Raw genomic sequence first — 25,527 nt, 5'->3', positions numbered from 1 at the left:
ATATTGCTGTATATGCATCGATAAATATAGTTAAGCACCAGGGTTGCATTCCTGGGGGGGCTCGGAGGGGCTCAGCACCCCGAAATACGAAAAGGCTTGATGTAGGGGGGGCTCAGGGGGGGCTCGTTCAAGCTTCCATTTTTCAGCTTTTCTGGCTGAACAACAACTTCTCGACTGAACAAGTAACACTTTAACAGCTTTCTCACAACAGAACTGCAAAAAAAACACGAACATAAGTTGATAGCAATCGCCAATTATCACTTTTGTCAGAAACTCTCCAGACTGGGAATATCAACTTCGTAGTAGCTAATATCGTCATGTCAAATAGGGCAGGTCGATTTTAAAATTTGATGTGGAATAAAGTACCAGTAGTTGCCAATAGGTGAAAAACATCTTTTGCAAGTAAAAAAAATTAGTCAAGTGCAGCGATCGCTTGCGGAAATACGATTAAATTCTTAAAAATTCTTCCCCGCGTTTTTTTTCAAAAACGCTGATTTGTAGCGCCGTTAGCGGAAGTTGATGTGACAACCGCACACGCGCGATCACTTTTTCCATGCAATGAATGATGTAGGTCTATCTAATCGTAGTAAGTTAGCGGGATTTGTTAGCTCAACAGTGAAAACGTTGTTGCTTAGCGCGAATTGAAATTAAGCACTTAATTCAGTGATACTCTGTAATGCTTTTTATAAGGCTGACGCGTCTCTATATACTTAGGCTATCCATTAGATTGAGTATTTAGCATATCATTACGCCTGAAAGGATGATGAATTTTCATTGTTTTTAACTTTACAAAATGTAATTCTCCCATAATATTTGCGTTTCTTAGGAAGCTCACTTGTTTTGAGCAAAAGTTGTTGATGGATCGTTTTCTAAGCAATGACCCAACCGCAGCCCTTCACCAGTGATCCTGTTCTATAGTGATTGATGGCTCAATTTTCTCCGTTGTAGCAAAACTTTGCATTATGACGTAAATTCGTGTGATTTCATCAACAATAACTTTTAAAGAAATAGCTTCAGTTTCAAGTTGTTGCTGTGAAGTAACAACCATTTATTATCTCCGCAGTTGACCTCCATGACGAGATCATAACATGATTTCACCTTTGCTGTTCTACAATCGCAAACATACTGTTGGAATTTGCCAATTTTAAATTACGTAATTGCTTGCTTTTTCTTTTATTTTAAAAATGCTTTATATACCTCTGCACAAACAAGTTTCACACATAAAATAACCATTACGATAATTCTTATATACAAGTTCTAAAACTCTATTCTAAAAAATGCGAGTTAAAAAACTTGGTGTTCTAAATTCAGCAATTCGAATTCACGAATAAAATAGTTCTTTGAGACTCTGTGCCATCGAAGGTTTGTTAGGCCAGCAGAGTATCTGCTGTCAGTCAGGGGAAATAAACATTTTAATAATATATAAAAACTAGAAAGTGCTTGCAAACAGCATTGGAAATCTACGTCTTATAGATATAGCCTAATAGATCGTTTTGAGCAATGATTTGAAAAGCCAGTGAGTCAGTTGATCTAAATAAAGCTTTTTCAAACCTTATTTAATTTCAGCTAGTATGTAATAAACTTTCTTGTTTACAAACTCTTATTGAAACATGCCAAAAGAAAAACCGCGTTTAACACGACAACAAAGTGATCAGCATTATGGAGGAGGCCCATTGCAAACTTGCCAAAACGGAACCTAGCACTTATAAACAACTAATTCAATATTATTACCCCCTTAACAATGCAAAAGTTGAAAAAAACATTTGGGATATCGTCTTGCACATCAGCGAGGATTTAATTAGCATCTGGAAGGCAGTAAATCCTTGCCTACGTTTGATTTCTGATAAAGCCATCAACAGAAAAATTAAAGATTTATTGAAATTGGTCAAGGATATAAACCGTAAACACGCAAAAGGCTGAGCGAAAGCTAATCTGGACAGCAAATTAAACAAACTTTTTGATATATCTGCATGTACTTGTTTGCTGGAAGTTGTGGCATGCAGCGATACTCGAATCAACTGCAAGCTCTTGGATTGCAAGAAAGAGCACATTCTCTGTGTATGCTCTGCAAATGCCAAAGTTCCATTGGAAGAAAGAGCTTATCTGAGGGATCAAAGACTAAAAATTGGCCCTAAAGGTATCTTTCAAATGTCATTGGTTGATCGATCAGCAGCTACGAAAGCACAAAATGTTGAAAAACGGTTACAAAAACTTTCCCATGACTTTCACGAGGAGGAAGGCGACATACCTGGACCATCAGGACTACCCGTACGGACAAGTAGCTCAAGCACGTCAAGTTCAGAGTCAGACAAGGTAAGCACGATTTATTTAGTCGATTGAAAGTGATAGGCTACATATGAATTGGTACCATGAAAAAAATCAACATATGCGTCATATCAAGTTAATGTTATTTAATAAGCTCAGTGCACTAGGAGCAAAAATTACCTAAAAAGTAATATACTGATACTATTTTACCTTTGTTTGCCATAAATCCCTGATGTTTGGGTGTTTATAATTTAACATTAGATTTGTATCACAGATTTAGTGTTAAGTTACTTTTTTTAATGTCATCATGTTTTATATTAGGACGAGCACAAGTGGGACCCTGTGCCGGCCTGCGAATACAGCACCGTAAAATTTCCTTTTTTTGCTTTAGAACTTGTGAGGAGTGACAGTTCATCATCGCTTGGTGCAGCACTTGGCAATGCATTATTACATGACATAAAACATCTTTTGAGACCGGAAGTTGATCTCCGTCACATTATTATGGATAAGTCCAAACTGGATCGAGCCAAAGCAAAAATCAAAGTTATCGGCGAAAAAATACAGACAGCAGCAAAATCTAAACTGTTTTGTCTTGGCGTCGATAGTAAAATTGATGAAAACACCCTCACATATTCCGAACTTCTTTCCGATAATGGTGAGACAGTAGCCTACTACGAAAAACCAGAAAAACTGAGCATCATCTCACATTCACGTTTGAAAATGGAAAATCATTTGGTAAATATCTGACCCATAGGTCAATACCAGCTGCAGGAGCGACTGGTCATGTTCTTGCGAACGAAACATTAAGCGTGATAAAAGAATATGACAGCTGTGAGACCATCAAGGCAATACTTGTAGACAATACATCTGTCAACACTGGATGGAAAGGAGGTTTGGTTGTAAAGCTGGAGGAATTATTGAACCGGAGACTTCACACAGTTGGATGTGCTTTGCACCAAAATGAACTTCCATTAAAAACCTTGTTTAAAAAACTTGATGGAGGAACAACTGGTCCACGAAGTTTCAGCAGAGTAATTGGAAAAAAGTGCAAAGAGAACATTCATGAACTTCTTCAAGTATCATTCAAAACGATTGATACTCCTATACAAGAACATTATATTTCTGCTGCAGTATTGGACGACAGCTGCGATCAGAGACTTCTATACGAATACTGCAAAGGTATTGGGTCAGGTAGGATTGACGATCGATGGGCTGCTTGGAAAATTGGCCCTTTAAATCATGCTCGATGGCTAACTCTTGCTATTCGAATACTTTGCCTATACTCGCGGGAACTACAACCGACACTAACCTTAACAAAGTTAGTTCATTTTATTGTCCAAGTCTATGCACGTGCATGGTTTGAAATCAAGTACGTCATCCTCCAAGTTTCATGAATCACCAAAAATTCTCTTCAGGTCCATAAAAAGACTTAGAACTCTTGCATTTGATGATATTAAAAAAATTGTGCAGGAAAATCTTCAGGGAAATGCTTTTTGTCTTTTGCCTGATAACTTCGTTTACGCAATGATTAAAGATGAGCAAGTGTCAGTGCGGAACATTGCCTTGAAGCTTATTCTTGCATCTAGAAAAAGGTACCTAAGTCATATATTTTAGAAACTGTCAAAAGTCAATTTCTTACTTTTAATACATATGCCGATAATGTTTACTTTTTGTGTGATATCTTGCTAACCTGATAACGTTATTTCAATACAGATTATACTTATTAGCCTATAGCAGCCGCTAACTTATTTTTATACTTTTCTAGCGAGCACAGGGCAGCGAAAAAGATTCCAATGGTCAACTGGAATGCAAACGAGTGGCAAGAGTTAGTGGACATCAGCGATCTTGAAGGCGCAAATCCACCACTGACACAAGAAGTTTCAAACGAGGACCTTCAATCATTTGTTGACAACGATCGGAAACCGAACATTCCTGATGTACCTTCACATTCGCAAAGTGTGGAGAGATGCGTAAAACTGGTTTCGGAAGCTTCACAAGTTTCCTACGGTTTCAAAAGTCGTCACAAAACAATTGTTGCCAAAGTTCTCAGCAGAAATATGCGCCCGCCGTTTCCGTCTAAAGGTCACTATCGTCACTCTTACGACGAATTGCAGTCCGAGCTGTAGCTCAACCAACCAATTTGTCTTTACTCACTGTTGTTCGCGTATACTGAATATTTGTTTCATTTTTATTAAGTTTTTACTTCGAAGAATACGCCTGAGCATATAAGTTTTCATTTTGAGTGCCTGAGTGATTGAGTCCAAGCAGTTTAAACAAAAAATAAGCAGCCATTTTCGAACTTGATTTTGCGCCATCTAGCGGTAATCCAATTTTATTTCAAAAATCGAAAAAAATTCAAATGAATTTCCGCAAGCCGTTTCTCGTCAGGTATGATTGATATTTCACAGAAGTGAGTTTTTCAGCTAAATCTAACTACCGGTACATTATTCACTTCGATATTCCAAAAAAAGTATAAAATCGACCTGCCCTAATGTCAAATGGACTGTTAATTCTCTACTTCAAATAAAAAAAAGCTATTCAAGAAGGAAAGTATTCGTTTGATGAAGTTGTTAACTTGAGTCCCGGAAGTACAAAAAACTACTCCTTTAAAAGCACAACATTGGACCAGTTCAAAGCTCGACGAAGAGACTACCCTTCTTTTGATCGTAATCGGTTTATTCAAGCTTTGGTTGACAACATTGGAAGCAGGATGGTGGACACCAACAATAAAAATTCTGTGAAGAGCTTGAAAATTATTGTACCAGAGTTATGGAGTTATGGCCTGCTGCAGTCGAAGTTCCATGGCAAGAAGGGGAGCAGAGATTACGAAAAATAGAGGAGAGATTTCATGTCATCACTCCTATTTCCGATTTTCGATTGTATGTTGACAATCCTTGTCATATACCAGATACGATGAAGTTGCTCAAGAACGTAGTAGCCTACTAAACATGATTGCTATAAGTTCTGCTGAAGCCGAACGTGGATTTTCACAAATGAACTTGGTCATCCCACCGCTACGATCACGGCTGACCATATCACTTGTTTCAGCATTATTGTTCATCAGTATCAATGGACCACCTCCTCATTTATGGAATGGCACTGCGGCAACTCAGAAGTGGTTGCAGACTCATCGGTCGGCTGTGGATATTCAAGTTAAGCATTCTAAGCTGCCCACATTGAATGAACTCAGATCTCTGCAAAAACTGTTTTCTGGCTAAAATCAACGACTGTCGTGGTGCTTTTAACTTAGCACATACAACCAAAGACCTGGCAGACAGGCTATTTGTTTTGTGTAATCTCGTTTGCACCAACTTGGAATATGTTTTTGCTGTAATTGGAGTTTTTTAAACTGTTCGTTAATAACTAAATGAGATTTTAGTGTAACTGTCACATTGGCAGCTTATTGGTTTTTATATAGCAAATCTGCAACCACAAGCGCTCATTTCAAGAATTACATTTCCTTACTTTCCTATTGCAGTCAATGTTTTGCAAGTGTGCTTAGGATTGGCTCATACAAATAAGTTTACAATTGAGTTAAGAGATTGGAATTAGCTCATGCAAATCGAGTTTCAAGTGTAGGCCTACGCAGTAAAAAAAAGCAAAAGAGATTGCAGGGTAGCAACCAAGCCAAATTTCAAACTTATAATTTTATATCGGATTCAACCACGTTTTCACGTTTTGTTGCTTCTACCTTTTTCTGTACTTCAAGCTATGTTTTAGCATGGGTTGTTTTTCGACATGATGTTCAGAAGTAAAAACATACTGAACAGTGTTTCCTTTTAAAAAAGGTGAACATTGTTGGCTAACCTACACTGATTACTTCCCAGTCAGCAAAGGTTCGTGGGGCCCACTTGGGCTGCATATGGGTTACCCATATTGTACTGCGTGGGCCCCAGTACCTATGTGTCCACGGTTTGCAGAAATGTCCCAAGTGGGCAGCCCACCTACGCAGTGACGTGCGGTGAGGTTCCTAGATGGTGAGGCACTACTTTTTTCAAGTCACTTTTACAATAAAATTTTTTAACAACAAAAACGGTGTCATAACTTACTAATCAAAAAAATTAGCAGCATGCTTTCACATTTATTAAAAATAAAATCCATGCGCCTATCCTTTTGGACTAAAACATCTGTGACTTTGTTGTAGAGACCCTTCTTTACTCCAAACATTATCACTATATATTGAAAATAAAAGACGGGAAAGCAGAAAAGGCAATTTTTAAAGCATAGCCACACAGCCACTTCTTTTTTGAGTACCAATCTCTTTGAAAGTTGCAAGTTATTTTTTTTTTGTTCAGTCGTCTGATGCAAACCTTATAAATTTGGAACAGGTCTTCCTTTATTTATGACTTCAACTTTGGATTGAAAGTTTAGTTTTTAAAAATCTCTCAGATTTGATACTAAATCTTCCTCCATTTTATTTACATTTTATAAGAAACGATCCTTTACGCTGCAAGAAGTCACATACCACGTAGGCTCGCGGGCACTCCAGCTTGACGAAAAAGGTTTCATAGCTGTGACGTCACATTTGAGGCGCGCCTCAAATCGTAGCTAAATCGTTCATGATGATTTCTGGCGACTTTGCGAAAGAAAAAGGCACGCATAGTGCAGTGTGTGGAAGTTTTCTGATCTGAAGTGAGGCAAAGCTGGCGTTGCCTCTCCTTGCGTATTTCAACGATTTTGACCACATGAACGCTCGATAGGAATATCGCCACAGAAACAGAAACAAATTAAAACACAGTTTGGGTGTAGAAACGTAAAATTTGGGGGAAAGGGGGCACGACTACAGCAATTTACACAAACTAAAGCACCTAAAAACGTGCAATATTTACTACTTTTTAACAAAAAATATTTATTCTGTGATAACCATTTCTTTGATATAACTTTTGCTTTGCCAGATGTTGGCAGGTGAGGCACTGCCTCACCTGCCTCCCCTGACTGCACGTCCCTGCACCTACGTCTAATGGGTGGGCAGCCTACCATAAAACCATTATTAAAATGTAAACCGCCGTCGCATTGTATCGTTGTATATATTCAATTTTTATGATTATTGCACTTTAATATAGCATAATGGACCGGTGCAAACGTATATTTTATAATTTTTCATCATGGTGGGTAGCCCACTTCATGCCCACAGAAAGCCCAGAAAGTTTATTTCAAGAAATAAAAATAAATTCCCAGATACATTTTCATGATATGATAACATTATTAAGATAAATTCAATAAAAGATGTCGGGAATCGGTTGTAAAGAAAAAAATATGAAGTAGGCCGCGCACTTGGGGCCTAATCGGAAACATCAGATAAACTCACCTTAAGCCCACAAGCCCACGAATGCCCATGAAAATCCCACGTGGGCCCCACGAACCCTTGCTGACTGGGTTATACATACTTTGTCTATAACAACACAGCTAAATGTTAGAGCCCCCCCATAAACAAATTTAGGAATGCACCCCTGTTAAGCACGGCCACCAAACCTGATACTTTAAAACAAATAGAACATACTACGTTCAAACTTCAAAGAATACGAAAGGGTTTTTTCAAGTTCCCGGCGTCTTGGAATGGTTACGGGCTCCTAAAATCATCCCGGTACCCGGGTCCAAGTCCAAATATACCCCTTGTCAACACTCAACACTACTGAATCTACAATAGCCTACCACGTACTATACTTCGTATTTGCTCAAATCTAATAGACAAACTGGCATTTTAAGAAATTGGAGGAAAAATTAATGTGTGCCACTGTGTGAATGTGTTTAGCCATTTAAAAAGTAATAAGTTTAGCCATAGGTCTATTTGGTACAATAAAACTTCAAATACAAGTTGTTAATTTTTGGTCAAATATCATAGGACTGTGGTATAAAGAAGGGTGCCCCCCGAGGTGTGTATGACATCATAAATATGCCAACAAAAGATAGGTATTGTATTATTACACAATTCATTAATAACATTTAGGCAAGAATATTTGTTTGGTCATAACTACTGTAGTGCTTTTCGCAGACTCAACAGTTTGCTGGTTCATTCATAATTCAAAGGTAGGCCTGCAATTAGATGAAGTCCACCGTTTAAATAGTCAAGTGTAGAACGAGGTAAGAAGTAGTAAACTCTAAACCTAAATGAGTCATCACTCATCAGTCACCGCAATTGATGATTTTTACGAACTCAGAAATTGTTGAACACAGGTTTAGTGCTGTGTGAGGTTTTCGAAGTACATTATGGTTGAACAAAATGTTTTGTGCTTCTGGAGGCTAATACCGCATGTAGGCTATGTCTGCTGAAAACCATAGATCAACCGATTTTAGTAATTGTCTAAATGTCATCATTACAAGTCAATCAATTTATTTATTCATTACAAACCATAGCGAAGAAAACGAGAAAAGTGATATAAATTGACTCAATGCAGCTTACAAGTTCTGTATTGACAGGTAGACAATGAAACGACCCTGCAGTTCACTGGTTGTTGCTATTTATAATTAGTTATTGTATAAAAAAATCCATTAGGTTGAGAATAATAGACTGCTCAAAAGTGTGAGAAAGGGAAGCAGCTGTCACATCTGGTTTACCTGTAGGCCTAGTAAGATTGCCAAACCTTGGAATCTTCAGTCAAGTGCCCAAAGGTTTAAAAATCCTGACTTCTCAGTAAGGTATAGGGCTATTAAGCTACATAATGATTTCTTATTAGTAATTATCGAGCAGTTCTAATTTGACATTTAGGTACATACAAAGTCCATCTGGAAGTTATCAAACATAGTAGCTTATTTGGCAACCCTGAAAATTTCTGACCTGAGATTTCAACGTGAGACCGCGACACGAACCATAAGAAAATGAAACATGGCTGATTAAACTGGGATGCGATTGGGGGTTTGGTGGCCTCTTGCAACGCTGATACTGCTTAAAGAAATTCATCATCAGGTTGGGGCCGGCGATTCCGTGCGGTCTTGAAAAGAAGATGTTGGATGTTTTCACGTAGTAAACAAAAAAGATGCTAACGTACGGTACCAATAATCCACATCCCAAAGTAAGGTAACCTAAGTTAAATCGATGCCTCTAAATACCCATTGTCAGGCATTATGAAGGGCCCCCCGACGTGGAAAAAATGTGATTTTTTTTCTTTCAGCCTTTGAAGTTTCTACAAAATGCTGTGCAGTGCTGGATTAATGCTACAGTATACGTAGAGGTGGTTTTTCGCGCCGCCGGCGCAAAAAAATTTTTGCACTGGGGACCCCGCCATCAGCTAAATCCGGCCCTGCTTGTTTATTCTACATTTGGATTAAAACTATGTTTCGACTCAGGTCATATCACACCAAGATGGCAAGATGGTTCATGTGTTGGAGTGAACAATTGAATGAATTATATTAATGCATGAGGGCGCTAAAGAGGTGCTATATGGAATTCGTTTTGTTCTTCAGTTGGTTGCGCAACTTTTCGCAGTTATTGCGAAACACGTATTGGCGACTAATTTGCAAGCTTGTCGACGCTGTGTAAATGTTTACTACCAGTTTAGGAGATAAAGCGCGGTCTTGGAACCTTTTCTCGCTGTTTTTCAACCGTTGTATTCAATGCAACGCAAAAACCGTAAAAAATATATTGGAGATTAGAAAGTTAGGAATTGTTTGTGAATATTGTTTGTACAGTCAATGCAAAGGCAGTTTAGAAGTATATTATGGCAGAAATCTGAGGAAATTATCGAAGCTAACAGCTTTGTTCAAGATAGGCCACAAGGAGGTTGCAAGATCAAAATAATTTCAGGTCAGAAACTCGTTCCATGCCAACAGATGCAGCTCATTTCGTGACCTTTCTTTGCCCTAATTAGATTACTACTTTGGCCTAATTTTACCAAACCTTTTTCACTGAGTGGCTCAATCCACTCTTTACTTGTTTTGGTTACAGATTTATTAGTCATATATCATATTTAGGTAGAGTTCGCTTTTATGTACCACAGGCATGCAAGACGCAATAAGACAACAGGGTTGAGCATTATTATAAGAATAACTTTTTTAGCTTTACCTTGCATCTTGCTACACTGACAATTTATCTGGAGAAATCTGAAAGTATTTGTAATAAATGCAATAAATCCCAATGTGTTAAACGTAACTAACTAAGCAACTGATTAAACCCCCAAAAAAAATGCAGCAATCTAATTCTAGCATAGAAATACTAGCACTTTATAATGCATCATCCGATGTGTTACCAAAGCGCTCGTTGACTCGACTGATACTAGTTTATTAAAATTATGGATTGTGGTTACAGTATGTAGTAAAGCCTGATAGTACAGTGAGGTCTGTTTTTGATTTTATCAAGTTTTTTATGTCTACCATGGAAGCGCTATTACCGTGGACCTTGGTCTCACTCAGCCAGCAAATCAGACATTTTTACATTGATTCAACGTATGTGAATAGTCAGCTTTCACTGTTAAAAGGACATTGGTCGAGCACTACTTTACAGAAAAAACAAAATCGGTATCGTTTTTGAACGTCTGGTACGATCTGACCTGGAATTGAACCCACGTCTTCCTGATGTCCTAACAGCGGCAATAAGCTGATAAACACTAAGTTAGAATGGAGGGAATGCCCAGAATGAATTAGTTGATATTAACAGCGGTACCAGTTAGCAATTGCAGTTAAACTTTTGGCCGTGTGTTAGTCTAGAGTAAAAAGATGGATAGGCTACACATTTCTTGACAACGGTTTCTACTTGATGTTTGTTATGCTAATGTTAATTCAGCATAGCGTAAGAGGAATATGATGAATAGCTTATAATGTATATTTTTTTCCGTTTTTGAATACACACATCTATATATAGGTTAAACTAACTATCTCCTACGCGTCTGCCTGTTTACTTTATAAACGTACCACATTTTACTTGTCCTTGCTTGTATTGTAGTAAATGTGCTAGTAGACAACAATTCATAGAGCTTGGAAAAGAAAAGCTTGTTACGACTCAAGTGTGCATAATTAAGTTCACCATAACATGCAACCCATCTGTAGGATTGTGGCACGCCTCGCCAATCACAAGTTCTTCTTCGCCTTCGTATGTCTAAATTCTATGAAATCTGAGACAAGACTTCTAACACCAAATCCGCTTTTAATTCCATTCTATACACAGCATGAATTGCTGTATATCTAGATTTCGAGTATTAAACTCTCTTCAGTACAGCTTGAATAGCGAATGACAAGTAACTTAATGAAATAAAGGATGCACAGAATAGGACAGATGATCAAAAATGTTACAGAGCCAGTTTATCTTCAAGCATTGAAATGTTTTTCGCCCATCAAACACTCGGTACAATTTTTAAGGTCTTTTTATGCGACTGGACCTGGAATCGAACCCAATTTCACAAGACATAAGTGTTAGTGACGACTGATGTTAGCCGGTGGTCAGACCACTCGGCATGCAACAACTCAGCAAGTGCATTTCAACTACTGCCTAGTCAGCAAATGAGATTTACGTGTTCACGTCGGACTTGCTTGGATATCGCTTGGCTTGTTGGACTGAATTTGCTGGCTTGTGACATGCCAAGTTTCGGCTTGCTTAATTATTACTTGGTCAGTTTCATCAGTTATCAACTTCAGCCACTTGCTCAAATTCAGTTGTCACTTGCTCAGTTGTCGCTTGCTCAGTTTACAACTGCTGACTTGTAGGAGACTCATGTTAGCCCGTTGAATTGAACCCTGAACAGAGTCAAATCAGTGACTTCTTTATGCCACTCGCAGACATTGAATTAATGCAAAATTGATAGTTTTTGCTGTCTGGGATCAAACCTTTTTTAACTAAACAAATGGCCTACAGACGTTGTATCAATGTAAACAGACCGATTTTTATCAGCAGAAACATTAAGTGAATGGCAAGTCAACCATGATCGATTCGTGGCTTGAAAAAAGCGCGCTCGAAGCTGCAGACATCAGCTGATGTGTGTTTTCTTCATTTTTTGTGTGTGAGTGCCGATCAACTTTTTTACACTCCCGGGTTTAAATACAATCTACCCAGTGATACGATTTTCATACAACCAGTAGCAGTAGCGCATATCTGGGCTGTGTAGGCTACTGAAACCTATCTTCCTAGATATGTTAGAAGTTTCGAGGTAAAGTTTATTAACTTACTTTGTTTTATAAAAATATTCGCACAGCAAAGCAATGTTGCCGATAGCAGTCACTAGTCTCAGCAGTGCGTTACTTGTAGCGTAATTATTTGTAAAAGATATTGATTTTTCCATCAAGATAGGTTTGAGATGACTTCAAGTAAGTTAGGCAGCAGCTCACGTGTAAAAGTTGTACTGCGAAAAATTCAATTTAGTTTTTGAAGTTTTTGTTATGATTGACAAATTGATTGCAGCTTGCCACGCTTTTCTCAAAAAATCTGCTGAAGCTTTTCTTGAAAGGTCGTGTTAATTACAAGTTTCCTTACTCATGTGGAACGTTTAATCCAACATTTGTTCATCTATTCAGGGATTGGTAGGTGTTGACTGGACATAGGCTATTTTATCTCACTATGAATTTGTATAGCACTCCCCCGAAATATGTGGATCCCTCGTTACTCTTCAACAATGTTCAGCCGCATTTTTTTCAAAACGAAAACGAAGATGCTCGTTTTTGCAACACTGAGCAGTCTATGCAAAATGAACTTTTTGAAAACTTCAACCTGACTCAAGACTGTCTCACACCTCCGCGGACTCCGGATCTTACAATACCTGAAGAAAATTCTTGTAACATCGATCACTTCACAAACTCTTTCTTGAATACCGCCCTTGCTTCACCAAGCGTTCCCATAGAAACAAATTATCATATCTCTCTTCAATTTCGAACTCTGCCAGAATTTCCAGACTTAAAAGATGCGTGTAACGAACTTTTTGAATCTTCAGCTACAAATGAACATTGCAACGAACAAGAACAAACGTATAGCAAAATTAAGATGGATTGTATGTGGAGCGGTGTGGGTCACAAGCCCCACGCTACACCTCGATCATTTGGTGAAAATTTGCCGCACAGAAATGCTGTTACTCCCGTACCAGGCTGTGTGAATCCCCGATCAGTTTTCGACTGGCGTTCTGCTGACAAATATACAACGGGCAGCCCCAGACGAAGAAAACGGGCTGAAAGTTTAGGAACTCCCAGCGACTCCGGTGAGTAGCTAAAAGATAAACCTGTGTTGTTTCAATGTATGCCAAGCTTTTAAAGTAACATTTTATTGAATCGAATTTAAACATTTAAGCAAATATTTTTATTCAAATATTTCTAATCAAACTAGTATGATGTATCGTTTAGAATTAAAATTGTTACATGAGTAAAATGTTAAAAATGTTGGCTTTAAGAGTACGTTCACGTAATCGTAATATGGCTTCAAAAACATTCTTGTTGAAACTGCCTGGAAAGCCTTGCGAATTAAATGGATTCTATTTGCACAGTGACGACATATTTAACTCTTATTCAAATGGCAAGTTTGTCCGTTCTACAGTTATTACGTATTAATTTCTTTGAATCGTTTGACTTTTTGAACAATTTGTTTATCAAATAGAAACAATCTTTCGTGTCACGCTAGTTAAAAACGATCCTTCGCATTTCATTCTCGTCTGGAATACAGCTAGGAAACACGCTAGCTGCCTATTAAGGTTACAAGGCGTCAAGGTGTGTGCTCAACGGAATATTAGCCAATTACTGCTAATTGGAATTGTATCTTCTGAGGCGGCGCGTGCCTTTTTGCGCTCTTGTTAGCATAGCAGTAAAATTTTAAATCTTAGCGATTTATAATTCTCACTTCGGTCTCGCTATGTGTTGCTCGGATACTGCTTGCTAGGGTAATTAAAAATTTTTCGAGAACATTTGTTCCTTCAGTTTTCGGCTTCTTGTGTGTTTTTTGTTCTTTTACATTTTCATTGAAAGGTATTTTGTGGGAAATCAAGAATTTTTTAATTTATTTTTTACTTTAATGTTAGTATTTTTGAAAATACTTGCGAATTAGCGCAGTTGTGTTAAAAGTTATGTCTCAAAATTTTTCCATTGCCGTTTATATTGCATCGACTTCAGATGGGAGGCTACCTCGTGAGGCTTTGTTAAATTGTTGTTTTTTTAGAGGCTTGTTGAGCTGCCGTTGTATCGTTTAGAACACGGCTTCCCAGACTTTTTTATTGTGCGACCCCATTAAGGAAAATATTTTTTATGCGACCCTTGGTGGGCAGTTGTTAGTGTACACTCTCCCTCGTCGTAGGCCCACTTTTAACTTTTTTTTAACTCTTTGGCGACTCTAAAATTAAGATTTTCAACCCCTTCGTGGTTGCGAACTATATCTTAGGAAATTCTGGTATAAATCGCTCTATAATAAAAAGTCTTGTAAATTGTAGAGCTTGTTTTACAATTATTTTTACATAATGCAAACAAACATTTGCGCAAACGAACATTTTTTTTGGAAGCTGTGCCCTGCACCGTGTAACAATGCGAGTTTTTATTCTGTTAAATTGTTGCAGCCTATTGTATAGAGAGACGGGAGGAGTTTTAAACATCAACATCAACATTGAAAAGAAGCTTTGTTATTTTGTACAGCAAAGCGAATTCTCAAATACAGTATATATACAATTAGGCCTATACATCAAAGTGACATTATTGTTATAAAACCACTAATGATGTCACAAGCAAATAAAGAATATGTTAACTGAGCTTAAGTTTTAAAATCCATGTTTACACTTGCCTTGGTGTTGTTTATTTATCTAAAGCTCATGTAAGACGATTAAATTTAAGATACTTATTTTCTGGTCTTGGTATGGAATTAAGTGATTAAGTTTTACGCAATTCAGCATAATGATCACGATATCTCAATTTAAATGCCAAATGAGCATTGGCAACAATTACCAGGACCAATGAAATCCTCTGCACTATCTTCTACATGTGTCTAACATGCCGGATTTACGCGGATTAATTGATTTCTGGTGTGTTAACCCTTAGAGCTGCTTTATCTAAACGACTGCATATGTACCAAAGGACAAGTCGATAGTGTGCAATGTTGACTGCCCAATCATTGTACTTTTAGTATAGCATTTGACATCACTTTGTTCGTTCTAAAGCACAACTTTGCTTTCCATCAAAGTGCTGCAAAGTTGGTTCGCACCACTTACGTTGAATAACACGTGACTATCGATCAGTTTTCTTACACAACTTCTATTTCATTTTAACAATTTCGTATTTTGAGTTAGTGTTTTTTTTTTGTCAAATAATGGGTTGGTAATAATAGCCTGCTATCGGCCTAGCCCTAGCCCATAGATTTCTGATATTTTCGTAGCTTTCACTCAACCAGATAAAATAGCCACGTTATGGTTTTGCACGACGACTGCATGTGTTTTGGGTTCACTTTCAGGTCGAGGCATAGCAAAGGCTTTAGTTTAGGAGTTTAGGGCAACAACGGGTGTTTTTGTACAAAGCAGTGAAAATACGTCGAGTAACAACAATCTAGACAGCAAATCAGTCGTTTTTACATTGATTAAACGTCTGCAAACGTTGAATCATTGTAAAAAAACGACTGATTCGCAATATGGTATAAATCACTATAGAAAGATGATCGAATCGTAAATATCATACAATAAAGAAAAATGTACACGAAAATCTAAAAAAATGTGGCTGTAAGGTTGTACTTGCCTTTTGTTAAAAAATATTGCTTACTTTCTGTATAGATTAACTTTAAAACTGTTATTGTCAGCAAAACAGTGACTTGATTTGGTTTTGCTTTATTTGTTTAAACAATAGCTTATTCTACTGCTTTTGTTTTGTTGGATAAGCTTCGTCTTGTAAATTGACGCAATGTTTGCTAAGAAATCAGTTTGTTAGTAACATCATCGTAGCAATGTTGTGTCGATTGGTGAGAGCAGCGGCAAACACAATGATTGGAACGGGCTGAAGCAACTCCTAATACCAGAGTGAGCCAAATTCAAACAAAAAGAATAACTTCCAACTTCATTATCGGCCAATGCAGCGCGACAAAGTCGTTTTCGAGTTTGTTATTTTACTTGAGAAGACGCAACAACCATCGATTGCAAGAATCTTTTGCTGGAGCCGGAAAGGGTCGAATTGCGTTTTGTTGGTTGCAAGAAGCCTGCTGTTCGTAAATCCCCCTCTTCCATGTAGAATACAGGATTGAAATCGCCTTATGGCTCTCTGCTGTGTTCTTTTAAAGATTAAAAGCCAACCTTCTTCTGGATTAATTACATCCTTGATTGATAGGATGTCGTTTCGATAGCTGACTGTACTGATCCGAAAATTCTTTTGACGGGAGAGTATTAAATTGCGACACGACTTCGGGAAGTTTCTGTCGTTAACTAGGGAGGCAAACACGAAAATGCAATTGTTCCTCGAACCGCGGTTGCATCTATGCAAAGAAAACCAATTGTAACATTCTAAGACTCAAATTTCAAACAGCTCTGCATCAAACTCCATATGTTGCGTAATTTTTAACCTAGATTGCATAACAAGTCTCGTATCGCGACGATAAGGTAGGTTATAGTTACATACGCGTAAATGTAAAGTGCACTTAAGGTATACAAATATTTGTAGTGTGGTCGTCTATACTCTATACTCATCAAACATAATATCGGAAATAGCACAGAAGAAGCAATCATCTCATGGTACGAATAATTATCGTATTAGTGGGTCACTATGATGAAACTCTACCAAATATTGCTTTGTATTAATAGTAATAATGTTTGTTTTTATACAGCGCTATATCCATCGCGGAATGCGTTGCTCTCCAAAGTAGACAGTGTCAATGCAACCGTATAGGCGCAACTGAAGACATTATTACCCGAATCTATTGCATTGCAAAGTGCCAAGCAGTAATTAGATTCAGTACCATTTAAAAAAAGTCATTGGTATGACCCGACTGGGTATCGAACCCATGCCTACCAATTCAGAGGCGGACGCACTAACCACCAAGCCGTGCATTGCGTGCATTGACTCTCAAACCGTCTTTTCCCACAAATCGTGTTAATGTACTGCTTTGAAACGTCTTCCATTGTTTCATGGAAAAAATGTCTTCTATTGTTAGTTCTTCTGGGTGGATACTTTGTGCGTGGAAAATGTCTGCTTAGCAAAGCGTTGAGATCAACGCATGTCTGCGTTGGGATACAACGTTGTTCGCACATTATGATTGTGCAGCTGTTATGCAAATTTTCTGTTTCTTGAGGAAGGTTTATCTATTGTGACTCGACTCGATGGTTTAGTTAGTCAGTGGTTAGTGTGTTTGCCTGTGAATCGTTGGGCATTGGTTTAATGCCCTGTTGGGTCATACCAAAGACTTTTGAAAAGTGGTACCGGTACTGAATCTTATTTCTGCTTAGCACGCAGCAAAAATAATGACTGCATAATACTGTAATGTATTCGGCTACGCCTAATAAGACTTTAGTGGTCTTTTCTCCTGTTACACACCCATACAAATTTTCTCTGAAGGGTCGAGGGCTTTGCAAGGTTGTATGCGTTAATTGTACCAGAATAATTCATTTTCTTTTGTGGTTGGGAGAATAAAATTTCAATGTAAATAAAGTTTGTTTCCATAGGTAGCCAAAGCGATAAGAAACTCTCTAAACTTTAATTTTTATTGGAGAGTTTTACGGTTCAAACATGCCTTAGGTATTACATTAAAATCTTCAAACAGTTTTAAAATCGCTTTTATTTATTGGCCCGTGGGAAGTATTCTGAAAATTAAACCATGTCATTTAAACAGCTGAAGCTAGGATATTTGTTTTTGTAAACGCCTCACCAAAGTACGAAGTTCCGTTTACTTGTTTAGTCTATTCAGGTCAACGCAATCTTCACGCTATGATTTGTATTTGCAATTTTCTTTTGAGCTTTTGGGTCCGAGGTGTTTATCGTTTTATAGCTCCAGGTTGGCAATGTTTTCCAGTGCTTAAGTTTAATGCTTTCAGCAACTTTAACAACTGATCGTAATGTAGCTGAAGGGATCGGAAGTTTTTTTTTCCATTTTGCACTTTGCACTTCCGCAGCAGCTTCTTTCTTTAATGCCAGTATTTGTAACGAGACGAGTGAACAGTGAACAGATCTTCAATGCAAGAAGGCAACGGTTACCAAGCGTAGTGCGGCCTCTTTTTCTTGCATGTGATTGCTTGCACAGTGAATTAATATGATCCTGTGTCAACGCTACATGTTTAGAGTTGATTGATGAAAAGTTTGCCATGTTGGTGGACTACTGACCAGTTTGTTAAAGACGTTTGTCTTTCGTAAATTTTTATTATCAGAGACGTAAAGTCAACAAAAATTCTTTGGAACGTTTGACTGGTCAAACAGGAAAAAACCGGTTAAAACGTGCTGGTCTGTTTGAAGTGTTATCAATCATCTCTTGTCACTTGGTATGTTTCAAAATCGATGAATAATTCGTTGGGTGATCTTTTTACGATTTCGCAATATTATAATTGTTTTAATGATCGATTCAGCTTGTTTAGACGGAAAGCTCCTTGTTTGCACAGCAAGTTTCATGCCGTAACTGCTGTGTTTCATTAGCACAAGTTTTGCGCCACTTGGTGTAGAAAATAACAGCTTTAGTATTCTTTTTTACTGCTACTGTATCCATAGTTGCTGTTTCTGGTTGTTTTAATAAGCGTATGAAGTATTTATTTCACCTTTTTCTGAAATTAGTCATTTAATATCAGTGTACTTTGCATGAGAGGCTGTTATAGTTGCGTTAAAGCTACAGAGCGAGGCTTCTAATATTTTCTCTCTTTCGCAAGCTGAAGCAAAAGCGTGGTTGGCATACTCGTAGTGGACAGGTTTAGCTAATCCATTCAATAATTTCCGTGCTTCCTTCCTTCAAAACAATGGCTGCGTTACTGCGCGATGATCTTTGTGGCTCACGTTTTGGTGTTTTTGGCAATTTCAATATTAGGAAACAGTTGTTCACACACAGGGCCGTTGAGAGGCTAATTTGGCCACGGTACTAATGACATTGACACGCCCCCAAAACAAGACATCACTGGAATGGTTTCGGGGCCCTAAAATCATTCTGATCTACTGTGCAGAAGTACCCCCTAGCAACGCTACTGTTCATACGTTTGGTTTTCGCCTCACATCGGTTCCATTTTTTGTTTTATTTTTGCAAAAAGTGCCTCCACTTCAGCACATTTAAGCAAATGAACAACAATTATGAAGACAGATTGAAACAAAAGTTAATAGAAATGAATAACATCTAATAATTTTTTTGATTTGACCATATTTAGGTTAAATGAAATCAACCACTCCAGTAAGTTTTACGCATGGCTGCTGCAGTGCTCATTGCTATTTGGTTCTGCTTGAGAAAATAATAGTCAGATTTTCACTTCCAACGAAAATAAGTAAAGATTCAGAAAAAGGGTTTCATTTTTAGGCAACACCCTGTTGCAAAATATATAGGCTGCAGTGTGTACTTTGCTGATACGACGACGACGACGAGTGTGTAGGCTACTTTGCGCAGGCGCTTCTGCCCATGATGTCTTTAAATCAGGCATTATCAAGCTATGATTCTGGTGACCGAGTTGAAGAATTTCCTAATCAGAACATATGACACAAATAGCTAGGGAAAAACTAGGTACCACAATCATTTTTCGTCACTTCTTTCAAACTTTGACAACGATGACAAGAAAAGCTTCCATACTATATTGTTACGCTCAGATAGAATTGGCTGATGAACATTTCTTGCAGTGACCACACATTGTGTTTTGTTCTTTATAAATGTTGCTGTTCGTAACTTCAAAGGTTTTGAAGTTAAATGAGCTGAAGTCCAAAATCCATTCAAACCGCATAATAATCTAAATCAAACAAATTTTGACATAGTTTCTGCTAATTTTGTAACGAAATTGTTTTTATAACTCGCAAACGCAACCGCTCACTTATACGCGTCTCGGCATAATTTTGTTAACGGTATACACCCACGCATTTTCATCTTCAATTTCCGTCAAATTGCAAAAAAAAGAAGTTTGTGCTCTTCCCACGCTTCCAGAAACGGCTTCAACTGCATGCATCGTAGTATCGCGAGTTTACCCGCGGTAATTGGCGTCAACGACTTTGTGAACTTTGATAAAAGTGTCATAGAATAATTGCATAGGCGTAATGTAATGTTGAACTAACCAACTAGCCATACTTCACTGAGTACATTGTAGTAAATAGTTCTTGTTCTGTTGAAGCTGCGTAGGCAGTGTTGAATGTTGAAGTCGCCGTGTGGCAATAGCACCGTATCACACCTTTTCCGGCAAACGTCTGCATTCTACAAGATATATAGTGTAGTCTGAAAAGTACTTTGTAATAAATATAAAATCGGTTTTCAAAAATCTCTCCAAAATGTTTCTTTATGACTGTTTATAACAATATTAAATGATAAACGGCACAATTTGATCGACACATTCAGTTTTATGCCACACTGTGTTTGCAACGTAACAAAAGCGCTGATTTGTTAGGTCGTAGTTGAATCGTTGGTTTAGATTAGGTGGACGGGAAGGCAAGAACGTTAACCAATTAACCATCATGTCCACCTTCAGATATGCTTTTAAGTGAAAACACAACTCCTCATGATCTTAAGTGGTGTTCTTTCGAGTGTCACACCAGGGCTATCACCACTCGGCTATGCAGTCGACATCGTTGGTAGAAACACTAACGGTACAATGTGTTACAAACATGGAGTTGTAAATGCGAGTAGTAACTTTAATGTTTCTGTTTGTTTTTTTGCAGAAGAAGAAATTGATGTTGTGACTGTGGAGAAAAGCACATCTTCTTATGTCACGGATGAGAAAAGGAACATTAGAGAATGCAATCTTTCCGTTATGCAAGCAGAGAATGGGGTTGGTCAAAATTTCGCCTTACTTGCAACCGATTTTCACCTTCAAAAAGCTGGCAAGAAAACTTCAGAAAAATCTCATACGAATATGACTTTGGTAGTTAATGAGACTAAAGACAGTTCTTCGACAAAGAAAATGAACTACCAGTTGAAGCGGGTTCCTATTGTCACTAATGCGAACGCAAAAGTAACCAGTGCAAAGGGAAAGTCTAACTGCCCTCAAAATGCAACTACCTCGGTAGTTAAGCTGATGCGTCTTACATCAGCTCCTGCTATTCAAGTGAAGACCTTGCAGCAGACGCACACGTCTAACAACGTCACACCCATGACCGTGAAACGGCGCGTACTTTCTCTTGACGGCGTTTCAATGGTGACAGATACCGGAATTAACAGATACCGGAACGATAAGAGTACCGAGGTGAAAGGTGGTTCCACTGACACAAATACGTTCATTCAAATCAAGCCCGTTAAGTGTGAAAAAAAGAAACCCGTGCGCAAGTACACCAGAAAAACAATAGTCCCCCCAATGTCTCACTATGAAACACCTACAAATAGTCCACAGAACACCAACAGTGATATTCCACACTCTTTTATATCAAAAAAGGATTCTCCTAGCAGCTCTGAAGAAGACTGCAGTATTCGGGCAGCTCACAATGTCCTTGAGAGGCAACGTAGAGAAGGACTGCGCACTCTCTTCAATACGTTGCGGCTTACTGTGCCAGAGATTGTGGACAATGAGCGCGCGCCAAAAGTCGCGATCCTGAAAAAGGCCAGGGATCACGTGATGAGTCTGCGAGAAGAAGCCACTCGTCTGCAGATTGAGAAAAGTGTATGTGAGCAGCAACAGCACTCTTTGCAACAGCGGTTACAGAGATTAAAGTGTGAAATGAGCTCCTTCAATTCATTCCCGTACACAGGAAATGCATCACACCTCAAGACAGAAGTCTTTTCAAATTTGAACAATTAAAAACAAATCTGAAGACTTCATGAGCACTTTTATAATTATCCTTCTACCTGTGGGCCGAGAGAGACAGTGATTTTTACTTATTATGTATTATGTTGTATGTATGTTGTATGTTTTCTTTCTGGTGCATTGTAATAGTGTTTCGGTTTAATCTGTAGTCTCGCATCGTCTCCCAGCCAGAAAATCAGTTCTTTGAATTAATGTAAAAAAATACTGATTTTCTGGCTCGTCCTCTCACTTCATACTATTTGAGTGGTGAGTTTTTGACGAAAATTTTAATTGTAATATTTTTCTGTGATCTCGCTCCGCCCTTTACTGCCGAATCAAGATGTAGAGTATTCTCGAGCAATTTCTAAATGTCCTGAACGGACGAATGCTTTTGTCGCTGTTTGTGTCACTGCCACGTTATTTCTGACGCTCGCTGCTTATTTGATTATTTTGTCATCACAATTTGGTCTTATTGTATTGAATCTATAAAAATAAGGTAATTAGCTAAAGGTAAGCTCAACAGTTTTTAATTTAAATAAACACAAGCAAGAATAAAAGAAACCTGATAGACCTGTCCTTTACGGAATTGTGTCTTGCTTTATTAACAAGAATATTTGCAAACTTTTTGAGGGAAAGTGTTCACAAGTGCGTGACCTAGGTGTTCTACTGGCTATCAGGTTTACCAACATAGTCCATTGCTACCGAATACGTCAACGGTTCTCGGGTTAGAAGTACTGTAGGCTATGGGGAAAAAGGATATGTGCTGAATTTTGGTTAGATTTTTCTCGAATAAAGACAAAGCGATGATCTGTAGTAAGGATGAATTTAAAGGGGCGTATCATTGAGATCACAATGTTTGACCCAATGTAAATTTATGACTGAGTAGTAAACATACTTTGCTTTTTAGCCAAACCCTTTCCATCGCTTTTCCTTCTTACAGTCCGATCTTTTCTATTGCGTCCAACATCTAAAAGTTTCAACGTTCTATGTTTAATTTATGAATTAGTTTTTAAATTTTCAGAAAAGTTTTGTATTTTATCTCCACAATTGATAAGATTGCAGTTGCCTTCTAATGGATTGAAACATCATGCATTTATAAGCCTATTTTATGTCATGTTCTCCTCTTAATCATGAACGGAATTTAACATTGCATCCATGTAATTGCTCACTGTAAAATACCGAAATGCAAACATCTTCAAATGAAAAGTTGCAGCTGGAAGATTTTTTGCGAAAAATTAATGTAGACTTGTTAAATGAGTCTTGTAGTAAATTTAGTTTGATATTACTCTGTAAAAAAAAATGTTTAAACTACTGGAACCTACTGTAACCCATTGTAGGTTGATTTAAATAATGATTTTATTTAAAACGTTTTGGTTTTGTTTTATTGTTCAGCAACTAAACTTTTCAATAGTCGCTTTTTTGAATTGTCGATTTATTTCGTTATTTTGTTTTATAATTTTGTTTTCCATCCAATACTTCTGCTGCTAAGTGATCTCCTCTTAATGTTAGTGACCGCTTTCGTTTGGGTCTGGAAACTAGCATGGGCCGCTATATTTAGAAAAGACTGCAAACCACATTTGAAGACTAATAATATTTTTTTTTTTCTCAAAGTAATTTGAGAGAGAGAAATAACTTTATTTGCCAATCAATGTCGCTAGATTTAATAATAAAGGATTTAAATGTGAAGAGAGGGGCGTTCTTCCCGGCTATCAGCACAAGGCTGAGCACTCGCTAGTACAGCGAGCAGCTGCGATTCGCTAACCATAACGGTGTAGCTTCCACGCAAGCCATTCAGACTTTCCAATCAACGATATGTTTCTCGGCAGCCGATTTGTAGCAAGAATTGACAGCGATAGACACCGTGTTTCGCCCATGAGGCTGGGCTCGGATTTAAATGGTATTTTAAGACGCGCAAGTCTCCAAACAAGCAAGGGTAATATTGCAATCTTTTTACACAGAGGCCAGGGCAGCCACTGGGAGAACCAGTCAAGCTGATTTTTTTTTAGTTTTTCTTGGGTATAGTTTCCACGTTTTGTTTTCAAACAAGATTGCTTACCATGCGTTCCTTGTGCATTTTTCTATTTATTTAGTAAGTTGCGTTACTTTCGCCTATTCGCTGATGCATTGTGGGGTTGAACACATGGTTTTGAATGGTCGTGTTCGAGCTGTCATACTTGGTGTATTGTTGGCAGAGTTTTCTGAGTTCTTTCGTTGTTGCGACATTTGTTAGGTTGGGAAAGTTAACCTTAATTTCACTTCTTTTCGAAATAAAGATGCAAGCTGCGTTACTGTTTGTTTTATTTCACTGAAATACAGTTCCAGTGTGAATCACACTGTGTGATCATAGGTTAAGTAACAACAAATAATCTTGGCGTGCTGAACCAATAGTACAAGTCAAGAGCCAAACCGCCCTGAGCATTGTTTCTTTTCAAGTTTGCAAAACAACGAGTTTTTTTTTGCAGTTTACTTTTGCAGGAAAGGTTTGCAATCATAAGATATTCGAGGCAAAAAGCTCATTCGTCACAAACACGAGTTATGACGTCAGTAACAAGACTTCGTTAAAGATTTTGTGTCGTCACACTGCTATACGTAATTCGAGTTCAAGTGCAAACACATCTATCAACATTTCTCCAAACCATACCGCAAAAAGTTGTCTGGCTATTTTAGAAAAAGGAAGGAATGGCCGGATTTTGGGCCCCTCTAATCCTTCATGCAACGAAAAACTCCTTCATGCAACGAAAAACTTAGCCCAGAATACGGTAAAAAAAAATCCATTGATCATATTTTTGGAAAAACTTTAACATTGAAGTTGTAAAGTGGGTGGTTCCCACTCCTGCTTTATTAATAATCACTCTCCTCCCAATAGTGTAACTGTTCAGTATCGAGTATTAAATAATTTAGTTTTGAACGGTATGCGTAAGCCTTATACAACTCACAATAATACCGATTTGACTTTTGGAGGTAACAGAAATATAGGTTTCTACGAAGATGGAAAGCTCAGAAAAAGGGGCTACCTTTTTTTTTTCTTGGGGGGAGGGGATGGGGAACTCGTATTTGATAGGCGCGATAAATCATGTGATTTTTATTTTAGACGCAATGCAGCACTTTGCTCAAAATATACTGAACAGTAACAAACCGATGGCATTTTGTTTACATATAACTCCACGATGTCGATATATCTGTGTTGCAGACCGGTTGCATCTGCCAGTTGTAGACCTGATGCCTAGAAACAGGGCTTCTGCGGTTTGTATAGTAAATTTATTCACAAGCATGCTTCAAGAGGCAAAAATTTAATCAACTAAATAAAGTTTGCTTACTCCAGACAAATTTTCAATTTTTTACAAGCAACGCTGTTTTATCAATCATTTAAAAAGGTGCAAAGATTAAAATTTTGATTTAATTTTGGGCGAGCATCAAAACCGCGTGTCTTATCTATGAAATGTTTTCAAATTTGCTGAAAAAGACAAAATGTAATTTGATAATTTCACTTTTCTTGTCTCCTGTCTGTCAATATTATCGTTTTCGC

General features: G+C 37.8%; 1 protein-coding gene across 1 annotated transcript; it reads left to right on the top strand.

Moving 5' to 3' along the window:
* The first annotated feature begins 12,737 nt into the window (after nucleotides 1–12,737).
* Nucleotides 12,738–24,289, top strand: LOC145765397 (uncharacterized). Its single transcript, XM_082577215.1, has 2 exons — nucleotides 12,738–13,376; nucleotides 20,944–24,289. The coding sequence occupies exons 1-2, from the start codon at nucleotides 12,746–12,748 to the stop codon at nucleotides 22,014–22,016; spliced, it is 1,704 nt and encodes a 567-aa protein (XP_082433341.1). The 5' UTR covers nucleotides 12,738–12,745; the 3' UTR covers nucleotides 22,017–24,289.
* Nucleotides 24,290–25,527: the final 1,238 nt, after the last annotated feature.

The sequence above is a fragment of the Aplidium turbinatum genome, chromosome 2 (genome assembly GCF_918807975.1).
Source record: "Aplidium turbinatum chromosome 2, kaAplTurb1.1, whole genome shotgun sequence".
Classification (NCBI taxonomy): Eukaryota; Metazoa; Chordata; class Ascidiacea; order Aplousobranchia; family Polyclinidae; genus Aplidium; species Aplidium turbinatum.
Note: the sequence above shows the minus strand (reverse complement) of the source record. Positions and strands in the feature narration are given on the sequence as shown.